Source organism: Thalassophryne amazonica, chromosome 9 (assembly GCF_902500255.1).
Source record: "Thalassophryne amazonica chromosome 9, fThaAma1.1, whole genome shotgun sequence".
Lineage (NCBI taxonomy): Eukaryota > Metazoa > Chordata > Actinopteri > Batrachoidiformes > Batrachoididae > Thalassophryne > Thalassophryne amazonica.
Genome location: NC_047111.1, coordinates 93,301,862 through 93,321,855, shown reverse-complemented (window position 1 = coordinate 93,321,855; position 19,994 = coordinate 93,301,862). Strand labels below are relative to the sequence as shown.

At 41.3% G+C, this 19,994-nt stretch overlaps 1 protein-coding gene across 1 annotated transcript in view; it reads right to left on the bottom strand.

Moving 5' to 3' along the window:
• The window catches only part of LOC117517666 (seizure protein 6 homolog), a 480,354-nt gene that overhangs the window by 73,911 nt on the left and 386,449 nt on the right, over nucleotides 1–19,994 (bottom strand). The window contains exons 6-8 of the mRNA XM_034178776.1: nucleotides 16,418–16,586; nucleotides 6,575–6,741; nucleotides 6,285–6,479 (exon numbers count right to left, since the gene is read on the bottom strand). Coding sequence (XP_034034667.1) covers nucleotides 6,285–6,479; nucleotides 6,575–6,741; nucleotides 16,418–16,586 — 531 coding nt within the window. The remainder of the gene's footprint in view (nucleotides 1–6,284; nucleotides 6,480–6,574; nucleotides 6,742–16,417; nucleotides 16,587–19,994) is intronic.

Genomic DNA, 19,994 nt, shown 5'->3' with positions numbered 1-19,994 from the left:
GGCTAGCTATAGTAACCGAGTTACATATAATAATTCTGGTTGGCTAGCCTGTAACACTATGTAACAGAAATACACTGAAAAAATAAAAACAGCACTTTTGTTTTTGCTCCTATTCTTCATGAGCTGAACTCAAAGATCTAAAACATTTTCTATATACACAAAAGACCCATTTCTCTCAAATATTGTTCACAAATCTGTCTTTATGTTAGTGAGCACTTCTCCTTTGCCAAGATAATCCATCCCACTTCACAGGTGGCCTTAGGCTGGCCACAATAATGGCCACTGTAAAATGTTCAGTTTTATCACACAGCATAATGACACATATGTCACAAGTTCTGAGAGGGCATGAAATTTGACATGCTGACTGCAGGAATGTCCATGAGAGCTGCTGCCCATGAACTGAATGTTCATTTCTCTACCATAAGCCATCACAGAGTCTTTCAAAGAGTTTGGCAGTACATCGAACCAGCCCAGGACCTCCACATCCAGCATGTTCACCTCCATGATCATCTGAGACCAGACACCCGGACAGCTGCTGCACCAGTTGGTTTGCAGAACCAAAGAATTTCTGCACAAATTGTCAGAAACCATCTGAGGGAAGCTCATCTACATGCTCATCGTCCTCATTGGGTTCTCGACCTGACTGCAGTTCGTCGTCGTACCTGACTTGAGTGGGCAAAGGCTCACATTCGATGGCATCTGGCACATTGAAGATGTGTTCTCTTCACGAATGAATCCTGGTTTTCACTGTTCATGGCAGAAGGCATGTGTGGCATTGTGTGGGTGAGCGGTTTGCTGTTGTCAACATTGTGGATTGAGTGGCCTATGGTGGCAGTGGGGTTATAGTATGCGCAAGTGTATCTTAGAAACAACAAACACAGGCACATTTTATTGATGGCATTTTGAATGCACAGAGATACTTTGATGAGATACTGGGGACCATTGTTGTGCCATTCATCCATGACCATCACCTCATGTTGCATCATGAAAATACATGGCCCATGTTGCAAGGATCTGCACACAATTCCTCAAAGCTGAAAACATCCCAGTTCTTGCATGGCCAGCATGCTCACCGGACATGTCACCCATTGAGCATGTTTGGGATGCTCTGGATCTGCATATATGACAGCGTGTTCCAATTCCTTCCAATATCCAGCAACTTTGCACAGCCACTGAAGAGGAGTGGATCAACATTCCATTTCCTTCCACTATGCGAAGGAGATATGTTGCACTGGGTGAGGCAGATAGTGGTCACACTAGACATTGACTGGTTTTCTGACCACCCCAGACTCCCCCCCTCCCAAATAATGCAAAACTGCACGTTTCAGAGGGGTCTTTTATTTTGGCCAGCCTAATGCACACATGTGCAATAATCATGCTGTCTAACAAGAAGTGCTCACTAAGGGCCCTGTCCCACTGGCGTTTAGGAGGATTTGCATATGGATTGCGCACAAAATTGGCTCATATTCACTTAACATCCGCAATATGCGTGAAACATGCTTGTATGAGTCGGCCGACACCTGCACACGTCCGCAATTATCCACAGAGGCACGTTTTTCTGTTACAGGATTTTTGAGCTGCACAAAATTTTTTCTGCGGATGACATCCGCCTTACATACTCCATACATACTCAATACATACACAAACATACTGTTGTGTGTTGGGGGGTGTGGCTGGATATTTTGGTGTTCTTTTCTTTTCTTTGCTCTTCAGGTGGCATGGAAACTGATTTGTCTGTGGAGAAGGTGCTGGCTGAAGAGTCTTCACCCTCATCAACATCATGTGTAGCACCTGTGACGGGTGCTCACATGCAACCTTAAAGACTTTCAGCTGAAGCAGATAATTGGATGGCGTTCTGCATTTAAGTCATGTGTGATTCAAGCAGAACTGCCGGGAACTCGACCTTGTGATGTTTGTTTGTGAGACGCTGAGGACCGCGCCTGGGTTTGACACATCGAGCCTGTGAAGCAAGGAAGGGTGAGGACACATGCTGTCAGCACACATTAAAGAGAGTCGGTTTGTTGTGTCCACCTGGGGGTGTTTGGCGGTGGTAGTGAGTCCAGGAGCGCCGGGCTTTGATCCTTGCGGGCGCTGGAGAGCGTGCCAACAGTCACTCCACCAGAGGGACGCTGTTTTTGTTTTTACACCTTTTATGCACAGTGGGTGTAATAAATATATTGTTTTTGGAACCGCTTTTCTGGTTATTTGTAGCGCTGGGTTCCGTCTGACGCAGGTCCGCTCCTCAACCCGCGTCGACACATAACACATACTCAATCTATGTGCTGCATATTCGCCGTCATCTGCTGATATCCGCAACTGACAGGGATTTGTGGCTTGGCAGCGGACTGGGACAGTGTGTAAAACGGATATTTTGCGTGCCCATCATGTCCACATCACAAATTAAAATAAGGTGCAGCGACTGCATACAGATTGGCCGTGAATAAAGCGTTTTAATTATGTCTGCTTTGCATCTGATTTGTGGCGGATGCAAATCAGATGCGCTGTGTTCACACCTGGACACCATTCTTTGTTCTACCGGCTGCCACGCGCTCTGCGCTGTAATAGTTTTGAGTTTGTAGCGTCAACAACAGATGCTCCTATTATTGTGAACACCCCCTTTTCTACTTTTTTTTACTAATAGCCCAATTTCATAGCCTTAAGAGTGTGCATATCATGAATGCTTGGTCTTGTTGGATTTGTGAGAATCTACTGAATCATTACATTGTTTCCCATGTAACAATAAGAAATATACTCAAAACCTGGATTAATCTTTTTAGTCACATAGCACTACTATTATTCTGAACACTACTGTATGTAGAAAATGTTTTAAATCTTTGAGTTCAGCTCATGAAAATGGGAGCAAAAACAAAAGTGATGCATTTATCTTTTTGTTCAGTGTATAAATAGAAAGTCCTGTGCATGTCTGTCCAGTACAGACAGCAGTCAGCGCCACAGTCTATCAGGACCGTGGACAGCTCCATGGACAACAACCTACATAAGCATTTTAAAGCAATGGTTCTCAATCTGTATTACATCCTTGAAGATTATGTGACAATGGAGGGAATATGAACAATGGAGTGAAATACACCCAATTGTGGGAAAGTACATTTGAAGATTTTTGCCTTAAACTGTCAGTTTAAGGTCAGCAATGGTGAATTTGGACTTGTGCCAAACACTATGCATGTCTTTTGACAATCCATTTTGAATGCACATTCAATTCTATTTTGGTAAACATTCAGTAACTTACATTTTCAGTTAAAATGTATCTTTGTCTTATGTGGCTGATTGAATTTCATGTTTCCCTTACAATCATTAACACATGCAGAATCATCATTTTTACATAAAGCTGTCTATGTCTTGTTACCACTCACTGCCATTCTTTGTAAATCACCTGCAAAATGTTCAACAACCCACTGTGGAAAAATTTGGAATGCCCACGCAATTTAGCATTTAGTTATATGGGATTTTAGTAAATCAGGCCCAGTGTGTTTTTCCCATATTTTTGAGTTTCCCTTCTTGCTCCACTAACTGATGAGCTAAAAGGTCTCAGATTGATTTTACACAATCAGCCTTTCATTCACTTCTCTCAAATTTCTCATATGTTTTCTACTACGAGTGTAAATGATTGTAAAATTAAATAATTGCTGCAAATTGCATGTGTAAACCTGCTTAATTCTGCCTGTATGTAAATCAGCACAAATTCACCAGAAAGGAGAATTATCATTAATTGCGCCCCAAAAATACAAACTAAAGTTCCACGCCCCACCCATATATGTCAGAGGTCTCCAATCAGGACAGTGGGATTGGCAACACTGAAGAGGCACTTTTTAAAAGAGGAATTTACATCACACAGTGACAACAGGTCTCATGCTTGTTCTATTAAATTCCCACAAATAGTGAGAACTCTCCACTATGAACTCATTATTTGCTTTCATCTCCACATAATTGTCCAAATAATTATGAATACAGCTTTAAACAGTAAAGTAAATAATGTAAAATCATTGCATCTCTGGTTTCCAAACCACACAAGCGATGACATTAAAATCATTTGCTGAACCGTGACATATTGGAATTTTTGTCCGACTGGAGCCTTATTTAGTTTGGCCTCAGAATAAAACTATGCTTAAATTGAATATCCAGTCTCCTTGACTTGAATCATGTGAAACTGCAAATGACCACACAATAATGTGGTCGCCATGACCCGCAGGAGCAGAATTTAAATCACTTTTTTAACTTTACAAGACAACTTTCCACTTTCTTGTATTGCAGCACAAAGACCAGGCGGTTGACAAATCTCACAAGTAAAAGTGCGAGCAAGAACAGCGAGAGGCTGCAAAGGAAGGTTTTAAAGGCTGGTTTAAGTGATTATTAACATGGAAATAGCTGTGACTGGACAGGTATGAGTTATCAATCAATATAAACATTCATACTGCCTTATCTGTGCATAGCACCTTATCCATAATAAGTACTTCTGGGCCCCAGGAGGATTATTACATTTGCCAAGGATGTAATAAAATCATTGGCATTTATTTATTTGTCTGTCTGCCTGTCAGCAGGATTATGTCAAAACTGCTGCATGGATTTTGATGAAATTTTCACCACAGATACATATTAGGCCATGGATGAACCCATTAAAGTTTGGAGGTGAGCCGGATTCTGGATCAAGTTACACTTTATATAGACTTTGAAGGATTACTGTTAGCAGGATTACATCAAAACTACTGCACGGATTTTTATGAAATTTTCACCACAGATACATATTAGGCCATGGAAGAACCCATTAAAGTTTGGAGTTGATCCGGATTCTGGATCAAGTTACACTTTATATAGACTTTGAAGAATTACTGTTAGCAGGATTACATCAAAACTACTGCACGTATTTGTATGACATTTTCACCACAGATACATATTAGGCCATGGGAGAACCCATTAAAGTTTGGAGGTGATCCGGATTCTGGATCAAGTTACACTTTATATAGACTTTGAAGGATTACTGTTAGCGGGATTACATCAAAACTACTGCACAGATTTTGACGAAATTTTCAACACAGATACATATTAGGCCATGGAAGATTCAACTGAATTTTGGAAGCAATCCAGATCTAGATCTGGATTCTGGATCAAGATTTCACTTTATATACACTTTGAAGGATTACTTCAAAACTACTTCACGGATTCTCACCAAATTTGCACCATAGACTCCATTAAATTTTGGAGGTGATCTGGATCTGGATTGGCGATCGTGACAAATCTCTGATTGCTCTTGTTTTTAATATAATATTTCTTAAGGGGCCACTTGGAGCCCAGTTTGAGATCATGATATCTTGTTGGACTCCGTTGCAAAATTTTGAGTGACCATTTTTCATCACTACTGCACTGTCAGAGCTGTTGTCATTCAGGATGAATTCTGTATTGTTTCTCAAAACCGACCCAACCTAATTACATTACAGATATCTGCACAGGCCTAAATAAAATTTTAAAAATTAACAGCCTTAAAAAATAAAATTAAATAAATAAATCAATAAAAACAAGATGTTCTGATGGGGTCTATATATACCTCAATTATCCATTAGAAAATTTTATGACGTGTATTGATGAGGGTTCTATCTGAAATAGCCCCGTCTGTAGAGTTTGCAAGGTTTTGTAAAGGCTATTTACAGTCAGGACTGTGACGTAACTCTTTTTTTACTGTTAAATAATTTTGCCTCTGTACACCACCACAATCAACCTGAAATTAAACAATCAAGACGTGGTTGCAGTGGAGACTTTCAGCTTTGATCAAAGGGGTTATTAATAATATCACAACACAATTAGAAATTTTGTTTTCATATAAAAAAGAACTTGCACGAAACCTGTATACATGTGCCTTCTGACAAACTGCAACTAAAATGTCATGTTCTTCCCTTTCCCAGTCCTCCATGAAGGTGTATAAGTAGTGATGTAACAGACAAAAGCTGCCCTACGCATAGTTTCTCTCATTTTAAGGGGCAGAAGCTTTTTTTTTTTAAGTTTATGGAACTTTCTTTATTAGGTAACTTAAAAAAAAAAACTAACTGGTGCCACTCAATATTTTATGTAACCAGCTTCAACTTTTGTTTAAAAAATACTTATTGGGTTTTACAGTGCAGCCTGGTAAAACAGTGGTCTTTAGTATTTGAATAAAAAAAGCCAAGACAGTGAAAGGGGTCTGTCATATCCAGTTGGAAGATTTCCTGTAGTTGATGTACATTTTTAAAAATGACTAAATGTCACAAAGTTATTCGAGCGGGTGTAGCGTGACTCACCCCTACAGGCTGGCTCAGTTTCATTCCACTGTGGGCTTTGTGCATCCACACACTCGATCACCACAGAGCCTTGTTCCAGAGTGTAGCCGGGGTCGCATGAAAATTCAACCACTGAACCCACACCGTAAGTGGAATCACTGCTGCTGAAGTTGCCGTATTTCACAAAGGGCTTGTAACACATTCCTTTTGCGAAAGCTTTGCAAACAAAACAAAATATGCATTACATTGAAGGTTTGTGCACAGGTAGAGTACAGGGTAGTAACTGTCTGCAAACTGCGCTGTAAACCTGCCTTCATATCTAATAGCGGTGCCAGTAGAGGTCATCGTCCCATCTGTAGTGAATTCTACAAACAGGTAACGTCCGGTGCTGAGCACGCCCTCGTTTGGCAGGTACTCCACTTCATAGGAGTCGTACACAGGGGGGGAATCTATGTTGTTGCCATTCTTAATCAGCAGCCTGAAACGTAGCATAAAAGAGATGTAAGTGAGCTTTTGTGAGGGGTGACGGGTAGGAAAAATGATTAAAAATAAAGGACGTTCCAAACTGTCTGAGAGCTGCTCGCTGTCCACTGGTGGTTGCAATGACTTTGTGATAACATTCTCTACTGAGCGGTAATGAGGTGAATGTGTGGATGAGTACTTATAGAAGAAAAATGTAATACAATTGCAATTTCCAACCTTTTACTGCCCTCGGTAGTCAATTTACGATGCATGGTAGAACATGTTACAAAGCTTAAAATGATAAAATGTTCCTTTCAAATTCATGCGCCACTCCTTGAAGAGTTACTTATTTAAAGCCTTTGGAGGGTTTATTGTTCAGGGATGTTGCTGAAGTTTGGTACCACCAAAATATTAACCCATCTATATATACACTCAACAAAAATATAAACGCAACACTTTTGGTTTTGCTCCCATTTTGTATGAGATGAACTCAAAGATCTAAAACTTTTTCCACATACACAATATCACCATTTCCCTCAAATATTGTTCACAAACCAGTCTAAATCTGTGATAGTGAGCACTTCTCCTTTGCTGAGATAATCCATCCCATCTCACAGGTGTGCCATATCAAGATGCTGATTAGACACCATGATTAGTGCACAGGTGTGCCTTAGACTGCCCATGAGGGGCTTCTGTTTGGTTGTGGGTTCTCATGGATTCTTTGCCTTCTGAGTTTTTATTCATGCTATCTTATGTCATGTCATCTTGGACATGCTCTATGATTAATTTTGTTTCATTTAATTTCTGTGTATCACTTGGTTGCCATGTATTTAGTTTTGTCTTAGTTCCTGTCTTGCCTGTAGTTTGTTTGCCTTATTGCTTATTTGTATTCTTTCACTCATAGTCCCTTTAGTTACTTCAGTCTTAGTTTAGTTTGGTTTCTCACATTTATTGTATTATGCTTTAGTCACTGGTTTTAGTTCTCATTTATCTCCAGTGTTTCTTATCTGATTATGTTCCAGTTGTTATTTATTGCATTATTCTGTAGTCTCTGGTTTTGTCTCTCTGTTCATTTATTTTCAGTGTAGTCATAGTTTATGTTGTCATCTCTTTATCGGTTATTACATTTACTTGTATACATTATCAGTATCAGTTCTGGTCTAGTTCTTATTATATTCATTGATCTCCTTGTGTTTTGCTTTTAGTCTAGTCACGTTATTTCCTATCTTTGCCCTTTTTGTTTTGTTCAAGTTAATTATGGTTTGTCTTGAGCACGTCACATTTTCCACCATTAGTTTTCTGTCACTTATTTATCTTGCCCACCCGTCTTGAGCCACACCTACGCTATGCCTGACAGAACAATCTGGCCAGCGAATTCTCTTCCTGCCGTCACAGCCGCACACTGTGCCACAGTTAAAGACATTTTTTCTGACATCAACTTCCTCTACAATTGTTTTCACTCCTGTTCCACAGTGAAGAGGAAGTTTGATTATCTGGACCAAGTTTGACACCTTGTTGAGGCAAATTCGTGGTTATACCAGTTTTTTCTTGAACTGGAAGATTTCGATGATTTTTTTTCTGTTTAACCCAGGCTGGGTTAAACAGCCCAAGCGACACCTGCTGTGCAGCCTCCCGTTCTTAGACAGCGACTCCGAGTGGGAGGAAGTTGACGAGGACACGTCATCAGAGGCTGAAGCACAGGTGCTCCGGGCCACTGCCACAGTGTCCTTTAATATTAAGGACCTACTTTTTTAATTTCTGGACCATTGTGATCAGTGGTACAGACACCGAATTTTTGAGGCATTAGATTGCATTTTGCAGGCCATGCCAGAAATAGTGACTGCATATCCGGACTTATTAAATATTAAATCCCAGTTTTTGCAAGGTCAAATCCCACCATATATTGAAGATCCAGTGGATCAGAACTGCATGAGTCCTGCTCAACCCCACCTCCTTTCATCACCCTCTCTGATGTGGCAGACTCACTTCCTGGTTCCTCAGTATCTGAACCTCAGCCAGCACCTGCAGCAGCACCAGCTACACCCAGCCTGCCACCTACACGGGCGCCATGATGCATATCAGCCCAGTCTCAAGTTTTTTTTTTTGTGCTCCCGTGACGAAATGAGTCAAATTTTCGTGATGCGGTTTTTTTTAACTCACTATTCTAACCCTACACCTACCCCCGACCCTAACCTTAACCATAACCTAATCTTACTCTTTCCCCCCACCCTAACCATAACCACCACTGACCCCCCCGCTTCACTTTTAATTTTGTGCAGCCATCACGGAATGAATTACAATGAACTTGTGCTGCCGTGATGAAAATGAGGTGCTTTTTGTGACAATATCACAAACCAATAGATTAATGTATATTTTGTGCTGCTGAATCACGACTTGCCATGAGACCAGGTTGTGCATATCCACGCGGACGCTGGCCAGGCCACATCAGCTGGAAGGATAGGTGCTTCGGCCGGTCGCAATTCTGACTCCGCCCACGCTTCATTAAGCCCCAGTGCTGACACTGATGATGATCTGCATGCCTCAGTTACAGCACCCAACTCCCACTTTCATCTCTTTTGTCTACGCTAAAGCACAACATTTGCTCCATGTCACTAGAATCACTCCTGGAGCCATTGGGAAGTTCAACGTCAGCTTTGTGCTCAGCGGCACCTGCAAGGGCTTCCCCGGCATACCTGCCTCCAGACCAAGTGGAGACATCCTCACTGTCTGAAGCTCCTGCGGAGAACGTCACACCTCCACAGCATGCTGAAATGGAGCTGTTTGTAGCACATGGCCTCAATTCGCCTCAATTAAATAAATACATTAATGCTTTCTCAACAAAAACCTGAGGTTTTGAACTGAGGACAGAGACTGTTGTTTTCACTCCTGCTCTGAAATTGGCTCTACCCAGTGGCTCTGAAACTTCCAGCCACACTGATTCAGACAATTCAATCACACAGGTACTACTCAATCTAACTGCATAGTTATTACCTGGATTTGCCAACGACCTTAAGTCTGCTATGCAGAAGAAGGTGAGCATAGAAATGTGTGACCTCTACAGCCAAGCTTTGAACAAATCCCAAAAAGGAAACAACTTAGCTGAAATGCTAGGAAGATTAGCCTTAACTGCTTTTACTAAACTGAAGCATGTTGAATCTCTGTTATCACAGTCTGTTTCTCAATTCCAGGAACAGAAGGAGGAGAACCAGTGATTGAAAAAGAGAGTAGATGAGACCGAAAAATCTTTGATCCTTGCTGAACAACGCATCAAAGACGAAAAGGTAACCGTCACAGTACTCAGTGACGAGGTCCGTGCCCTGGAAGAAACTACCAGTGAACGTGACGAGACAATCACTGACTTACATGACGAACTCAAGCAGGCACATTATGAAATCACAACCCTGCAAAATGAGACTAAAACATGCAGACAAGTTCTGGCTCTTGAAAAATCAAAGAACCGGGAACTTTGCAAACAACTTATTGACACAAACTTTTGGCTGAGTGAAACTCACCAACAGCTGGAGCTCACGAGCCAAGAAGTGTTCTCACTAAGACGAGACCTGGAAAATTCTTGCATGAAACACTTCAGACAGCTGCATGACTCTGATCAAAAATACTTGGTGAGAGAAAAACTCCAATCCCTCTCCACAGGTGCGCACAGAGGACTTTTTCCACCTCCCTTCATGGAAACAGGTTCTTGTCCTCCAGAAAACTTTGACAGGTATCGTGAGACTCTTGGAAGCTCACCTCACGATCCTCCTCCACACTCAGCCACTTCCAGTCTCAGCGATCGAGAACTTGATGAGATCACACGACACATAACTCGCTTTGAGCCAAGTCCTGATGGCTCCCTGGATACTGGTGATTACTTGAAAGACATCAAATACTCTCTCAGGAGACTTCCTCAAGCAACCAGTGATGACTTTATCTATCTTGTCAGGCGAACTTCTAGACACGAGGTTAGCAGGTTCATTGAATGCCAACCTGAAGCGGTAAGACAAGACATTCAGAAGCTTTGTATGGCACTGGAGAAAGAATTCTCTGACCACACAGCTCAGACAGGCTTAGCATCCGCTCTGAAAATCCAACAGGGGAGAAGAGAATCTCCTCATCTGTATTACAACTGTCTGCTGCGTGCATATTTTGGTACACGCAATGAGCCAGGCACGGATGAAGATCTCAGCTTCAAAACCTTGTTCGTTGAAAACCTTCACCCTGCCTCCAGTTATCATGTGGGAATCCTTGGGGACCCCAAGGAAACCAACATTCAATATTTGCATGATCTTGCTTTGAAAGGTTTCACAAAGCAACAGAAAAGAGACTCTAAAGCCACTGAAAATCATTCAGTCTTGAGTGTTAACACTCGACTGTCAGCCCTTGAGCTCAAAGGCACCCCCTGTGGTCCACCTAAGCTCAACACAGGCTCTACACCAAGCTCTCCTATCCAGAAGCAGAAATCTACTCGATGCACACAAAGCATTCGAGGCGGACCACGTCCACAATGACTGTGGTCCCCCCAAAATGCTCACGACTTTGGATCAAAGACCGATCCAAACTCAAAGACACAACATGGACAGTTTGCACCCAGACATCGGGAGAAACCCAGAAACTGGGAAAAACAAACTCATAACCAACACCAAAGCAGGACTTGCCCTGCAGACGAATGTGAAAACTCTGCCTTGAAGCAGGAAATTCGAAGCATCCTTTGAGACATCATCTACGAGCTAAAGGAAAAGAACCAGCAACAAAGGGCTGATGTGCTATCCATCACCTGCATGGTTCCACCTTCAAATGTAGCAACATCATTCCCTCAGTCTCAAACAACTGACGCATGTTGTTCACCTCTTGTCGTGTCAGCCAGGAAATCAACTCAGTCTCTTCGGTCAGTGTCCGTTTGAGTCGTTTCAGTAAGTCGTCACTCAGGATTGGATAATATTTTCTTTTACTTTGTTTTTCCAGTGTTTCTTTTTTCAGTACCATGCATTGTTCATATTTTGGTTTGAAACAGATCCACCTCTCACTTTGTAGTTTGGTTCAATTCTCACCCATGTCCTTTTGGAAATCCTTTATTTTTGGTTATTCTCTAGAGATGTTCAAATGGTTTTTCACAGTTTGCAAGCTTTGGTTAAAGAGATGTTTTTTTCTTTCTAGATCTTTTGTTGGTTTGTTCTTTTTTTTTGATGACTCCCTCTGTCCATTTCATGTTTTTTTTTTTTTTTTGGTTTATTTCGGTCCATTGCCACTCATTTCAGCTCCCCTTGTGGCCATGTTGCTAAATTTTGTCTCTTGTAGCCATTCACTTTGTTGGTTTATTTCTTTTTTCCATTCCTAGATAAAGCAAGATTAGTCCCCAGCCCATTTCACCATTTGTTTCTCTTTCTGTTATTTGGTCTCTTTTTTCATTGTTTTTGTCTTCTGAATTGGCCCTCATTTTGGTTCTCACATTTTGTCTATTTAGGATTTACTTGGGTTTGGTTTCCAGTTTGTTTCATCAGTTCATTCATTCTCCAGTTGCTTTTGTGGGTGGGTTGGTTGTCTTTGGTTCATTTTTTGTTACACCAGGTTTCACTAGTCACCCATCCTGCTCCTGAGAAGGTTTTTCAATCTCTCAGGGTTGTGGTAACGTTCCTTGGTTCATTTCTGTAAGTCCGTTACCTGACCTGTTGGTCATGTTAATGCGTTGTATCCCACGTCCTTCCCAGGTTCTCCCCAAGTTCCTGCCACCTGTCCTGGCCACCCTCCTGACTCTCCCTTGGCATATGTTAGCCATCAGGTTCGACCCCTCGACTCACCGGTGGTGGTATAGGGGTCTTCGAACTGTCACCTGGGTCCTGCCATGCTTAACGGTAGCCAAACTCCGGCCACTGCTTTTGGCCATAGCCTGTCTCACAGTTGCCCCCGGACTCTGTGGTTGTCCCTTTGCCTGGTTGCAGATTTATTCTTGAGTCGCCCTCCGATCGGGTTTGCTAGTTTTGGTCAGCTTCTGCCGCCTACCTGGTATTCCCTTTGATGTGGGTGGGATCCTAGGATCCCTGTCTATGTTTCCTGGTTGTTTGTGCCCTCTAAGTGTTCCCCTGTCCCACCACCCATGGTCGGTTGGGTTGTGCTGGGGGGGGGGGGGGGGGGGGGGCTTCTCTGTAGGCTGCTGGTGTCGGTCTTTGGGGGGAGGGTACTGTCATGCTCCTGCCCGTGAGGGGCTTCTGTTTGGTTGTGGGTTCTCGTTGGCCTCCAGATTCTTTGTCTTCTGAGTTTTTATTCATGTTATGTTATGTCATGTCATCTTGGTCATGCACTATTTATGATTAGTTTTGTTTCAATTTATTTTCTGCTTATTACTTGGTTGCCATGTATTTAGTTTTGTCTTAGTCCCTGTCTTGCCTGTAGTTTGTTTGCCTTATTGCTTACTGTATTACCTTTGCATTCTTTCACTCATGGTCCCTTTTGATACTTCAGTCTTAGTTTAGTTTTGTTTATCACATTTATTGTATTATGTTTTAGTAACTGGTTTTAGTTATTTATCTTCAGTGTTTCTTATCTGATTATGTTCCATTTGTTATTTATTGCATTATTCTGTTGTCTCTGGTTTTGTCTCTCTGTTCATTTATTTTTGGTGTAGTCATAGGTTATATTAACATCTGACTCTCTATTTATCAGTTATTGCATTTACTTTTATATGTTATCAGTATCAGTTCCATTCTAGTTTTTATTATATTCATTGATCCCCTTGTGTTCTGCATTTCGTCTAGTCACGGTATTTCCTAGCTGTGCCCCTTTTTGTTTTGTTTACGTTAATTATGGTTTCTCTTGAGCATGTCACATTTTCCACCATTGGTTTTTCTGTCACTTATTTATCTTGCCCCAGTCCACTTTGCTTTTTGTCTCACTGCACTCTTTTGCACCTGCCCTTGTCTTTTTCAGTCATGCCCCTTCCAGCACCTTCCTTGCACCTGTCTCTTGTTAACACCCTGATTAGCCTGCTCCCTATTTAAGCCCTCACAGTTCCAGAGCTCACAGCTCGATTGTTGATTTCATGTCACTTTCCAGCCTTTGATCCAAGCTCTCCTTTATCCTGTTTTTTGCCTGCTGGAATTTTGATCTTGCTTTTTTCTTGACATTGAGTTTGTCTTTGCCTCTGATTGCCTCTGATTGCCTCCTTCCTGTGTATTTTGACCTGTGCTGGTTGTTGAACCATGCCTCAGCCTTACGCCTGTCTGTTACCGTTACCTCACTGTTGGACTACCCGTGTACCAACTCCTTGCCTGTTTTGACCATTAAACCTTTGTCTTCCTCCATCCTTGGTGAGAGTTCGCATTTGTGTCCACCCGTTTTGAGCCATGCCTACGCTAGTGTTTGAGGTCCTTGCACATTAATTAAAATCCCAGTTTGCAACACAACATCAAAGTATCCGTGCACATGTGATAATAATTAGTTGTCGCTGGTGTACTTTATTGATGGAAATTTGTGACGGAGAAACCAATGCATTTTTAAACTACTGAATCAATATGAAGCAATGGTTGTTCAGTATTTCAAAGCATTTGATACAGTTAGGCATGGCGATATCTGCTGGCCAACATTTAACAGAACATTTGCATGGAATAATAAAGGGCAAGATGTCATGAAACAGTCAGGCTCTGTTATGTATATTTAATAATAAATGCTTTATGTGCTTCTTGAAATTTTTGATGGTATTTTTGTTTAAACACATTAAGAATATACTTGTGTTATAGTCCTTGAAAGAGTATTCCCAAGGGATTAATAAAGTTCTAAATAAGGTTCTAGCTAATCTAATTTAATGAGATTGTGTCATCATAAAATACACTCAACAAAAATATAAACGCAACACTTTTGGTTTTGCTCCCATTTTGTATGAGATGAACTCAAAGATCTAAAACTTTTTCCACATACACAATATCACCATTTCCCTCAAATATTGTTCACAAACCAGTCTAAATCTGTGATAGTGAGCACTTCTCCTTTGCTGAGATAATCCATCCCACCTCACAGGTGTGCCATATCAAGGTGCTGATTAGACACCATGATTAGTGCACAGGTGTGCCTTAGACTGTCCACAATAAAAGGCCACTCTGAAAGGTGCAGTTTTGTTTTATTGGGGGGGATACCAGTCAGTATCTGGTGTGACCACCATTTGCCTCATGCAGTGCAACACATCTCCTTCGCATAGAGTTGATCAGGTTGTCAACTGTGGCCTGTGGAATGTTGGTCCACTCCTCTTCAATGGCTGTCAAAGTTGCTGGATACTGGCAGGAACTAGTACATGCTGTTGTATACGCCGGTCCAGAGCATCCCAAACATGCTCAATGGGTGACATGTCCGGTGAGTATGCCGGCCATGCAAGAACTGAGACATTTTCAGCTTCCAAGAATTGTGTACAGATCCTTGCAACATGGGGCTGTGCATTATCCTGCTGTAACATGAGGTGATGTTCTTGGATGTATGGCACAACAATGGGCCTCAGGATCTCGTCACGGTATCTCTGTGCATTCAAAATGCCATCAATAAAATGCACCTGTGTTCTTCATCCATAACAGACGCCTGCCCATACCATAACCCCACCACCACCATGGGCCACTTGATCCACAACATTGACATCAGAAAACCACTCACCCACACAACGCCACACACGCTGTCTGCCATCTGCCCTGAACAGTGTGAACCGGGATTCATCCATGAAGAGAACATCTCTCCAATGTGCCAAACGCCAGCGAATGTGAGCATTTGCCCACTCAAGTCGGTTACGACGACAAACTGGAGTCAGGTCAAGACCCCGATGAGGACAACGAGCATGCAGATGAGCTTCCCTGAGACGGTTTCTGATTCTGTTTGTGCAGAAATTCTTTGGTTATGCAAACCGATTGTTTCAGCAGCTGTCCAAGTGGCTGGTCTCAGACGATCTTGGAGGTGAACATGCTGGATGTGGAGGTCCTGGGCTGGTGTGGTTACATGTGGTCTGCGGTTGTGAGGCTGGTTGGATGTACTGCCAAATTCTCTGAAACGCCTTTGGAGACAGATTATGGTAGAGAAATGAACATTCAATACACGTGCAACAGCTCTGGTTGACATTCCTGCTGTCAGAATGCCAATTGCATGCTCCCTCAAATCTTGCGATATCTGTGGCATTGTGCTGTGTGATAAAACTGCACCTTTCAGAGTGGCCTTTTATTATGGGCAGTCTAAGGCACACCTGTGCACTAATCATGGTGTGTAATCAGCATCTTGATATGGCACACCTGTGAGGTGGGATGGATTATCTCAGCAAAGGAGAAGTGCTCACTATCACAGATTTAGACTGGTTTGTGAACAATATTTGAGGGAAATGGTGATATTGTGTATGTGGAAAAAGTTTTAGATCTTTGAGTTCATCTCATACAAAATGGGAGCAAAACCAAAAGTGTTGCGTTTATATTTTTGTTGAGTGTACTGTATGTAATGGAGATATAAATTGTGAAATGCTTGTGCAACTAGGGACTGTTATGACCATTTTACATATTTGAATTTACATATAAATACATTGACAAATTTAATGACGTAAGCTGACATTGAGCTTCCCCCCTTTGACAGACCAGCAGCTGCCACTGATATGTATGTATGTGTGTGTGTGTGTGTGTGTGTATATATATATATATATATATATATATATATATATATATATATATACATAAAGGTGTTTGCACCTGTCATCATCCTCCGCCAGAGCCACCTTCTCAAAGTGAATGTGAAGTCGGTGGCCTTCAGGGGCCTCCAGCACCCAGTGGCATGTCAGGTTATTGCTGTAGTTTCCAGGAAAGCCAGGAGACACAATTCGGCCGTACGTGGCATTTTTTATCATTCCTCCACACGATGCTGTACAAGCATTGAGAGAAAGAAGACAAAGAAGTCAGAATAGGAAATGTCATGACACCCACTGTGGCTGGGGTTTTGGTCACCAAGTCTGCCTGCGCTTAGTTTGCACCAATATCCAGTGGACTGTAGCTCAGTGACACCAGGCAACTCACCTGGGAGTAAGAGTGTGTGACTGTGTGTGATGGACTTGTAAAGAGAACAGCACCGGTAGCACTATCAGTTCAGAGCAGCTGCCGGCAGACGGGCGGTGACGAGGAGGCTGGAACTGGCAGATGAGGTTTTAGAAGCAAGCAGAGGTTTGTATTACGGCCCAGTTCTAATTAAGGCAGCCAGGTCCAACATTCTTGTTTCACCCTTCCCCCAAAGGCTGCTAATCACTTGCAAACATGCTCGTTTTGCCCCGGAGTGCAACTAATCAACTCAGTGACAACCTGCTCAGAGCTTTGGTAAATCAAAATGAGTTGCTTCAACGCAAAGGACTGCTTATAATATGCTTCTATGCCTTCTTTAAACGAGTAATCCAAATGACGGCATTGCCTCTCTGCCACCAGCTAATAATATGACTTCACTCGATATCATATTGACATCTGAGGTCTGATCCATTTTTTTAGGTCTGTGTCTAATTTTATTTAATTTCAGTAACTCCTGAAGTTCCTGATATATGGCTATTAATGTGTTTTTGGATGATGACCTCTAATTTGATGATGACTTTTGACCTGTGACATTGACCTGTGACCGAGTTGTACTGAAATTGTTCTTTGTCTTTTAAAGATGTCACAAACTGGGCAGACATACAATGAAACAGACAAACAGATCTCTGATGTCAAAGACATCAAATGATGTCATTTCAGTATCTCATCCAACTCCTGAGATATGGTCTTTAATGTGTTTGAGATGATGACAATCGCCTGAGTTTTTCCATTAAGTCTGAATAAACTGCTCTTTGTTTTTAAATATATTGCTACAGACAGACATACAAACACACAAACAAGCAGAAATCAAGTGAGGTCTGATACATCTGATAGCTCCTGGAGAGCACAAATCCATACCAAAAAAAACTTCATTTCAATATCTCATCTTGTTCCCGACATATAGTCAGAAATACATTTTTGACAAAGACCTTTGATTTGACATTGAATTTTGATCTTTGATTTTGACATGACTTGCATGTGATGCTTCTTGACTAGGGAAGGGTATCCAAACCTGGTTCCTCTTAAGAATTGATCAGAAATGATTGGATCCACTGACATCAACAGCCTTTTTGCTTAACAGTTCCCTTATTGCTCCTTTCGTCCACATTATGCCGGAGCAGCTGTTGTTTTTGAGGGTGTGTATTGGGAAAATGATAATTTCTCTACGTTAATTGTAGCCCCGCTGCTTCTGTGGTTCTCTGCTTCACTGCTTTTCAGAAGTGAAAGGTCTGCAATTTCATCATTATTATCCCTCAGAGCCATTTAAAAGTGTCAATTGTGAGTCACCTTTGTGCTGATTAAAGTCTAACTGGGACTCTTGTTGTGGGCAAAAAACGAGAATCATCCTTCATTCCACACTGGAGTTTTACGCAATGGTTATCTGGCCAGTGGTGGGCACAGTTCATCTAATCCCATAACAGATAATTATTGAAGCTAATGTTTTTGCTAGCAGATTAGCTTTTCAGATAAGTTTTAAAACCATCATCGGATCAATTATCTTCTGATAAATTTAGTTCCGATAACTTTCAGTCCGATAACATTTTTTTTGGTGGTAAACTGAGCAAAGTTTAACGTTCACAAACATTTGTAAACCCTAAAATCAAACATTGTAGTCCGTCTGTCATGTGTTTGTGGCAGACTGGCTACCTGTTGCTTGCTGATGACATCATCATTAAGTGCAAGACGTGATTGGCCGGTTGACGCAGGGAGCATTGTGGGTAGTGTAGTTCAGGTTCACTTTGGAGGTTACACTGTTACCATCCACTCGACACAAACAAACTGACTAATTTTAACATTTTATTTTATTTCTTTGTGGCTGACGGGATAAATTATTCGCTACGATTCAGTGGGGGAGAGGAGCTCTCACGGCGCAGCTGTGTACAGAGGGACTTTTAGACACTGTTTTGGATTTGAAAAAAAGGACACTTGATTTCTTCAGATGAATCCCACTGAAACTAACAGGTAAGAATTTGTATTTACTAACATGTCTTTTACTATGCCAATCAATAAATTAATGGACATATTTAATTGTTTTTTAGCCGCAGCGTTCAAAGCATGTGAAAAAAGCAGCAGCTTTTTAGTTCGTGTATATAATACCGAGATACACTGTGACTTCTAATACTGTGTTTTACTGCTTTTGAAATATGATGACAGTGTTTGGGGTTTTATTTTTTATTTATTCATTTTTTGTGCGTTCAAATGTGTTTGTGATGCTTGAATTTATCAAGCAGCAAAAAGTGAAACTGGTTTATCAGAAGATGACAGTGTAATCTGATGTGGCCGCATCCGAATCAGTACTAAAAGTTATTGGTTATCTGTAATAAAGATAAATTTTTTTAGCAGTTTATCGGTTTAGTGTCATAAAAGATAACTTTTCAGTTATCGGATTAATTTTTATCAAAGCTAACTGTTTGGTTAGCTGTGCCCACCACTGTCTCTGGCGTGAGCTGGACCTGCTTCACTCGTTCATAAACTGACGTTACTGTCCATCAGGTAAAGGAAATAATAATAACAATAATAATGATATCCTCTATTTTGTGGGACTAACTGCACCATCTCCAAACACTGCGTGGCTCTCTGCAGAGTAAAGTTGGAAAGATAGATTCCGGAAGGAATTAATAACTTCAAAGCGAATTGCCATTTTAAGTCAAATGGCACCTCTTTCCAAATGTTATAAACAGACAGCAAACTACAACAGACCAAAACCTTTTTGTTGCCCAAAAAGGGGACGCCCTGCATTCTTGATGAATTATATTGATCTTGACTTGCAGTGCAGCCTCTGCGAGAGCATGGCTCAGGGCTGTGGAGTTAAATTTTGTCTCATTTATATCTGAAAGGAAATGCTTTTGACAAAAACTACACATTTTATTTACTTCTATTTATGTCTAGTTTCTAGGATCCAATGACCATGTACAGATTTGATTTATTTTTATTGATGTCCAGAAATCTAGGATCCAGTGACCATGTACATATTTTATTTATTGATGTCCAGAGATCTAGGTTCCAGTGATTATGTACAGATTTTATTTGTTTTTACTTATGTCCAGAGATCTAGGATCCAGTGACCAATGTCATATTTATTTACTTTAAGACTCAATAAAATGTTGACAACCTATAAAGCCTACTTTTAGTGCACAGACAATTCAGAAGAGGTATTGATCAATCGGATCAATTCCTTTAACTTTAACTAGTAATGACTTCATGACTTTCTTTGCAA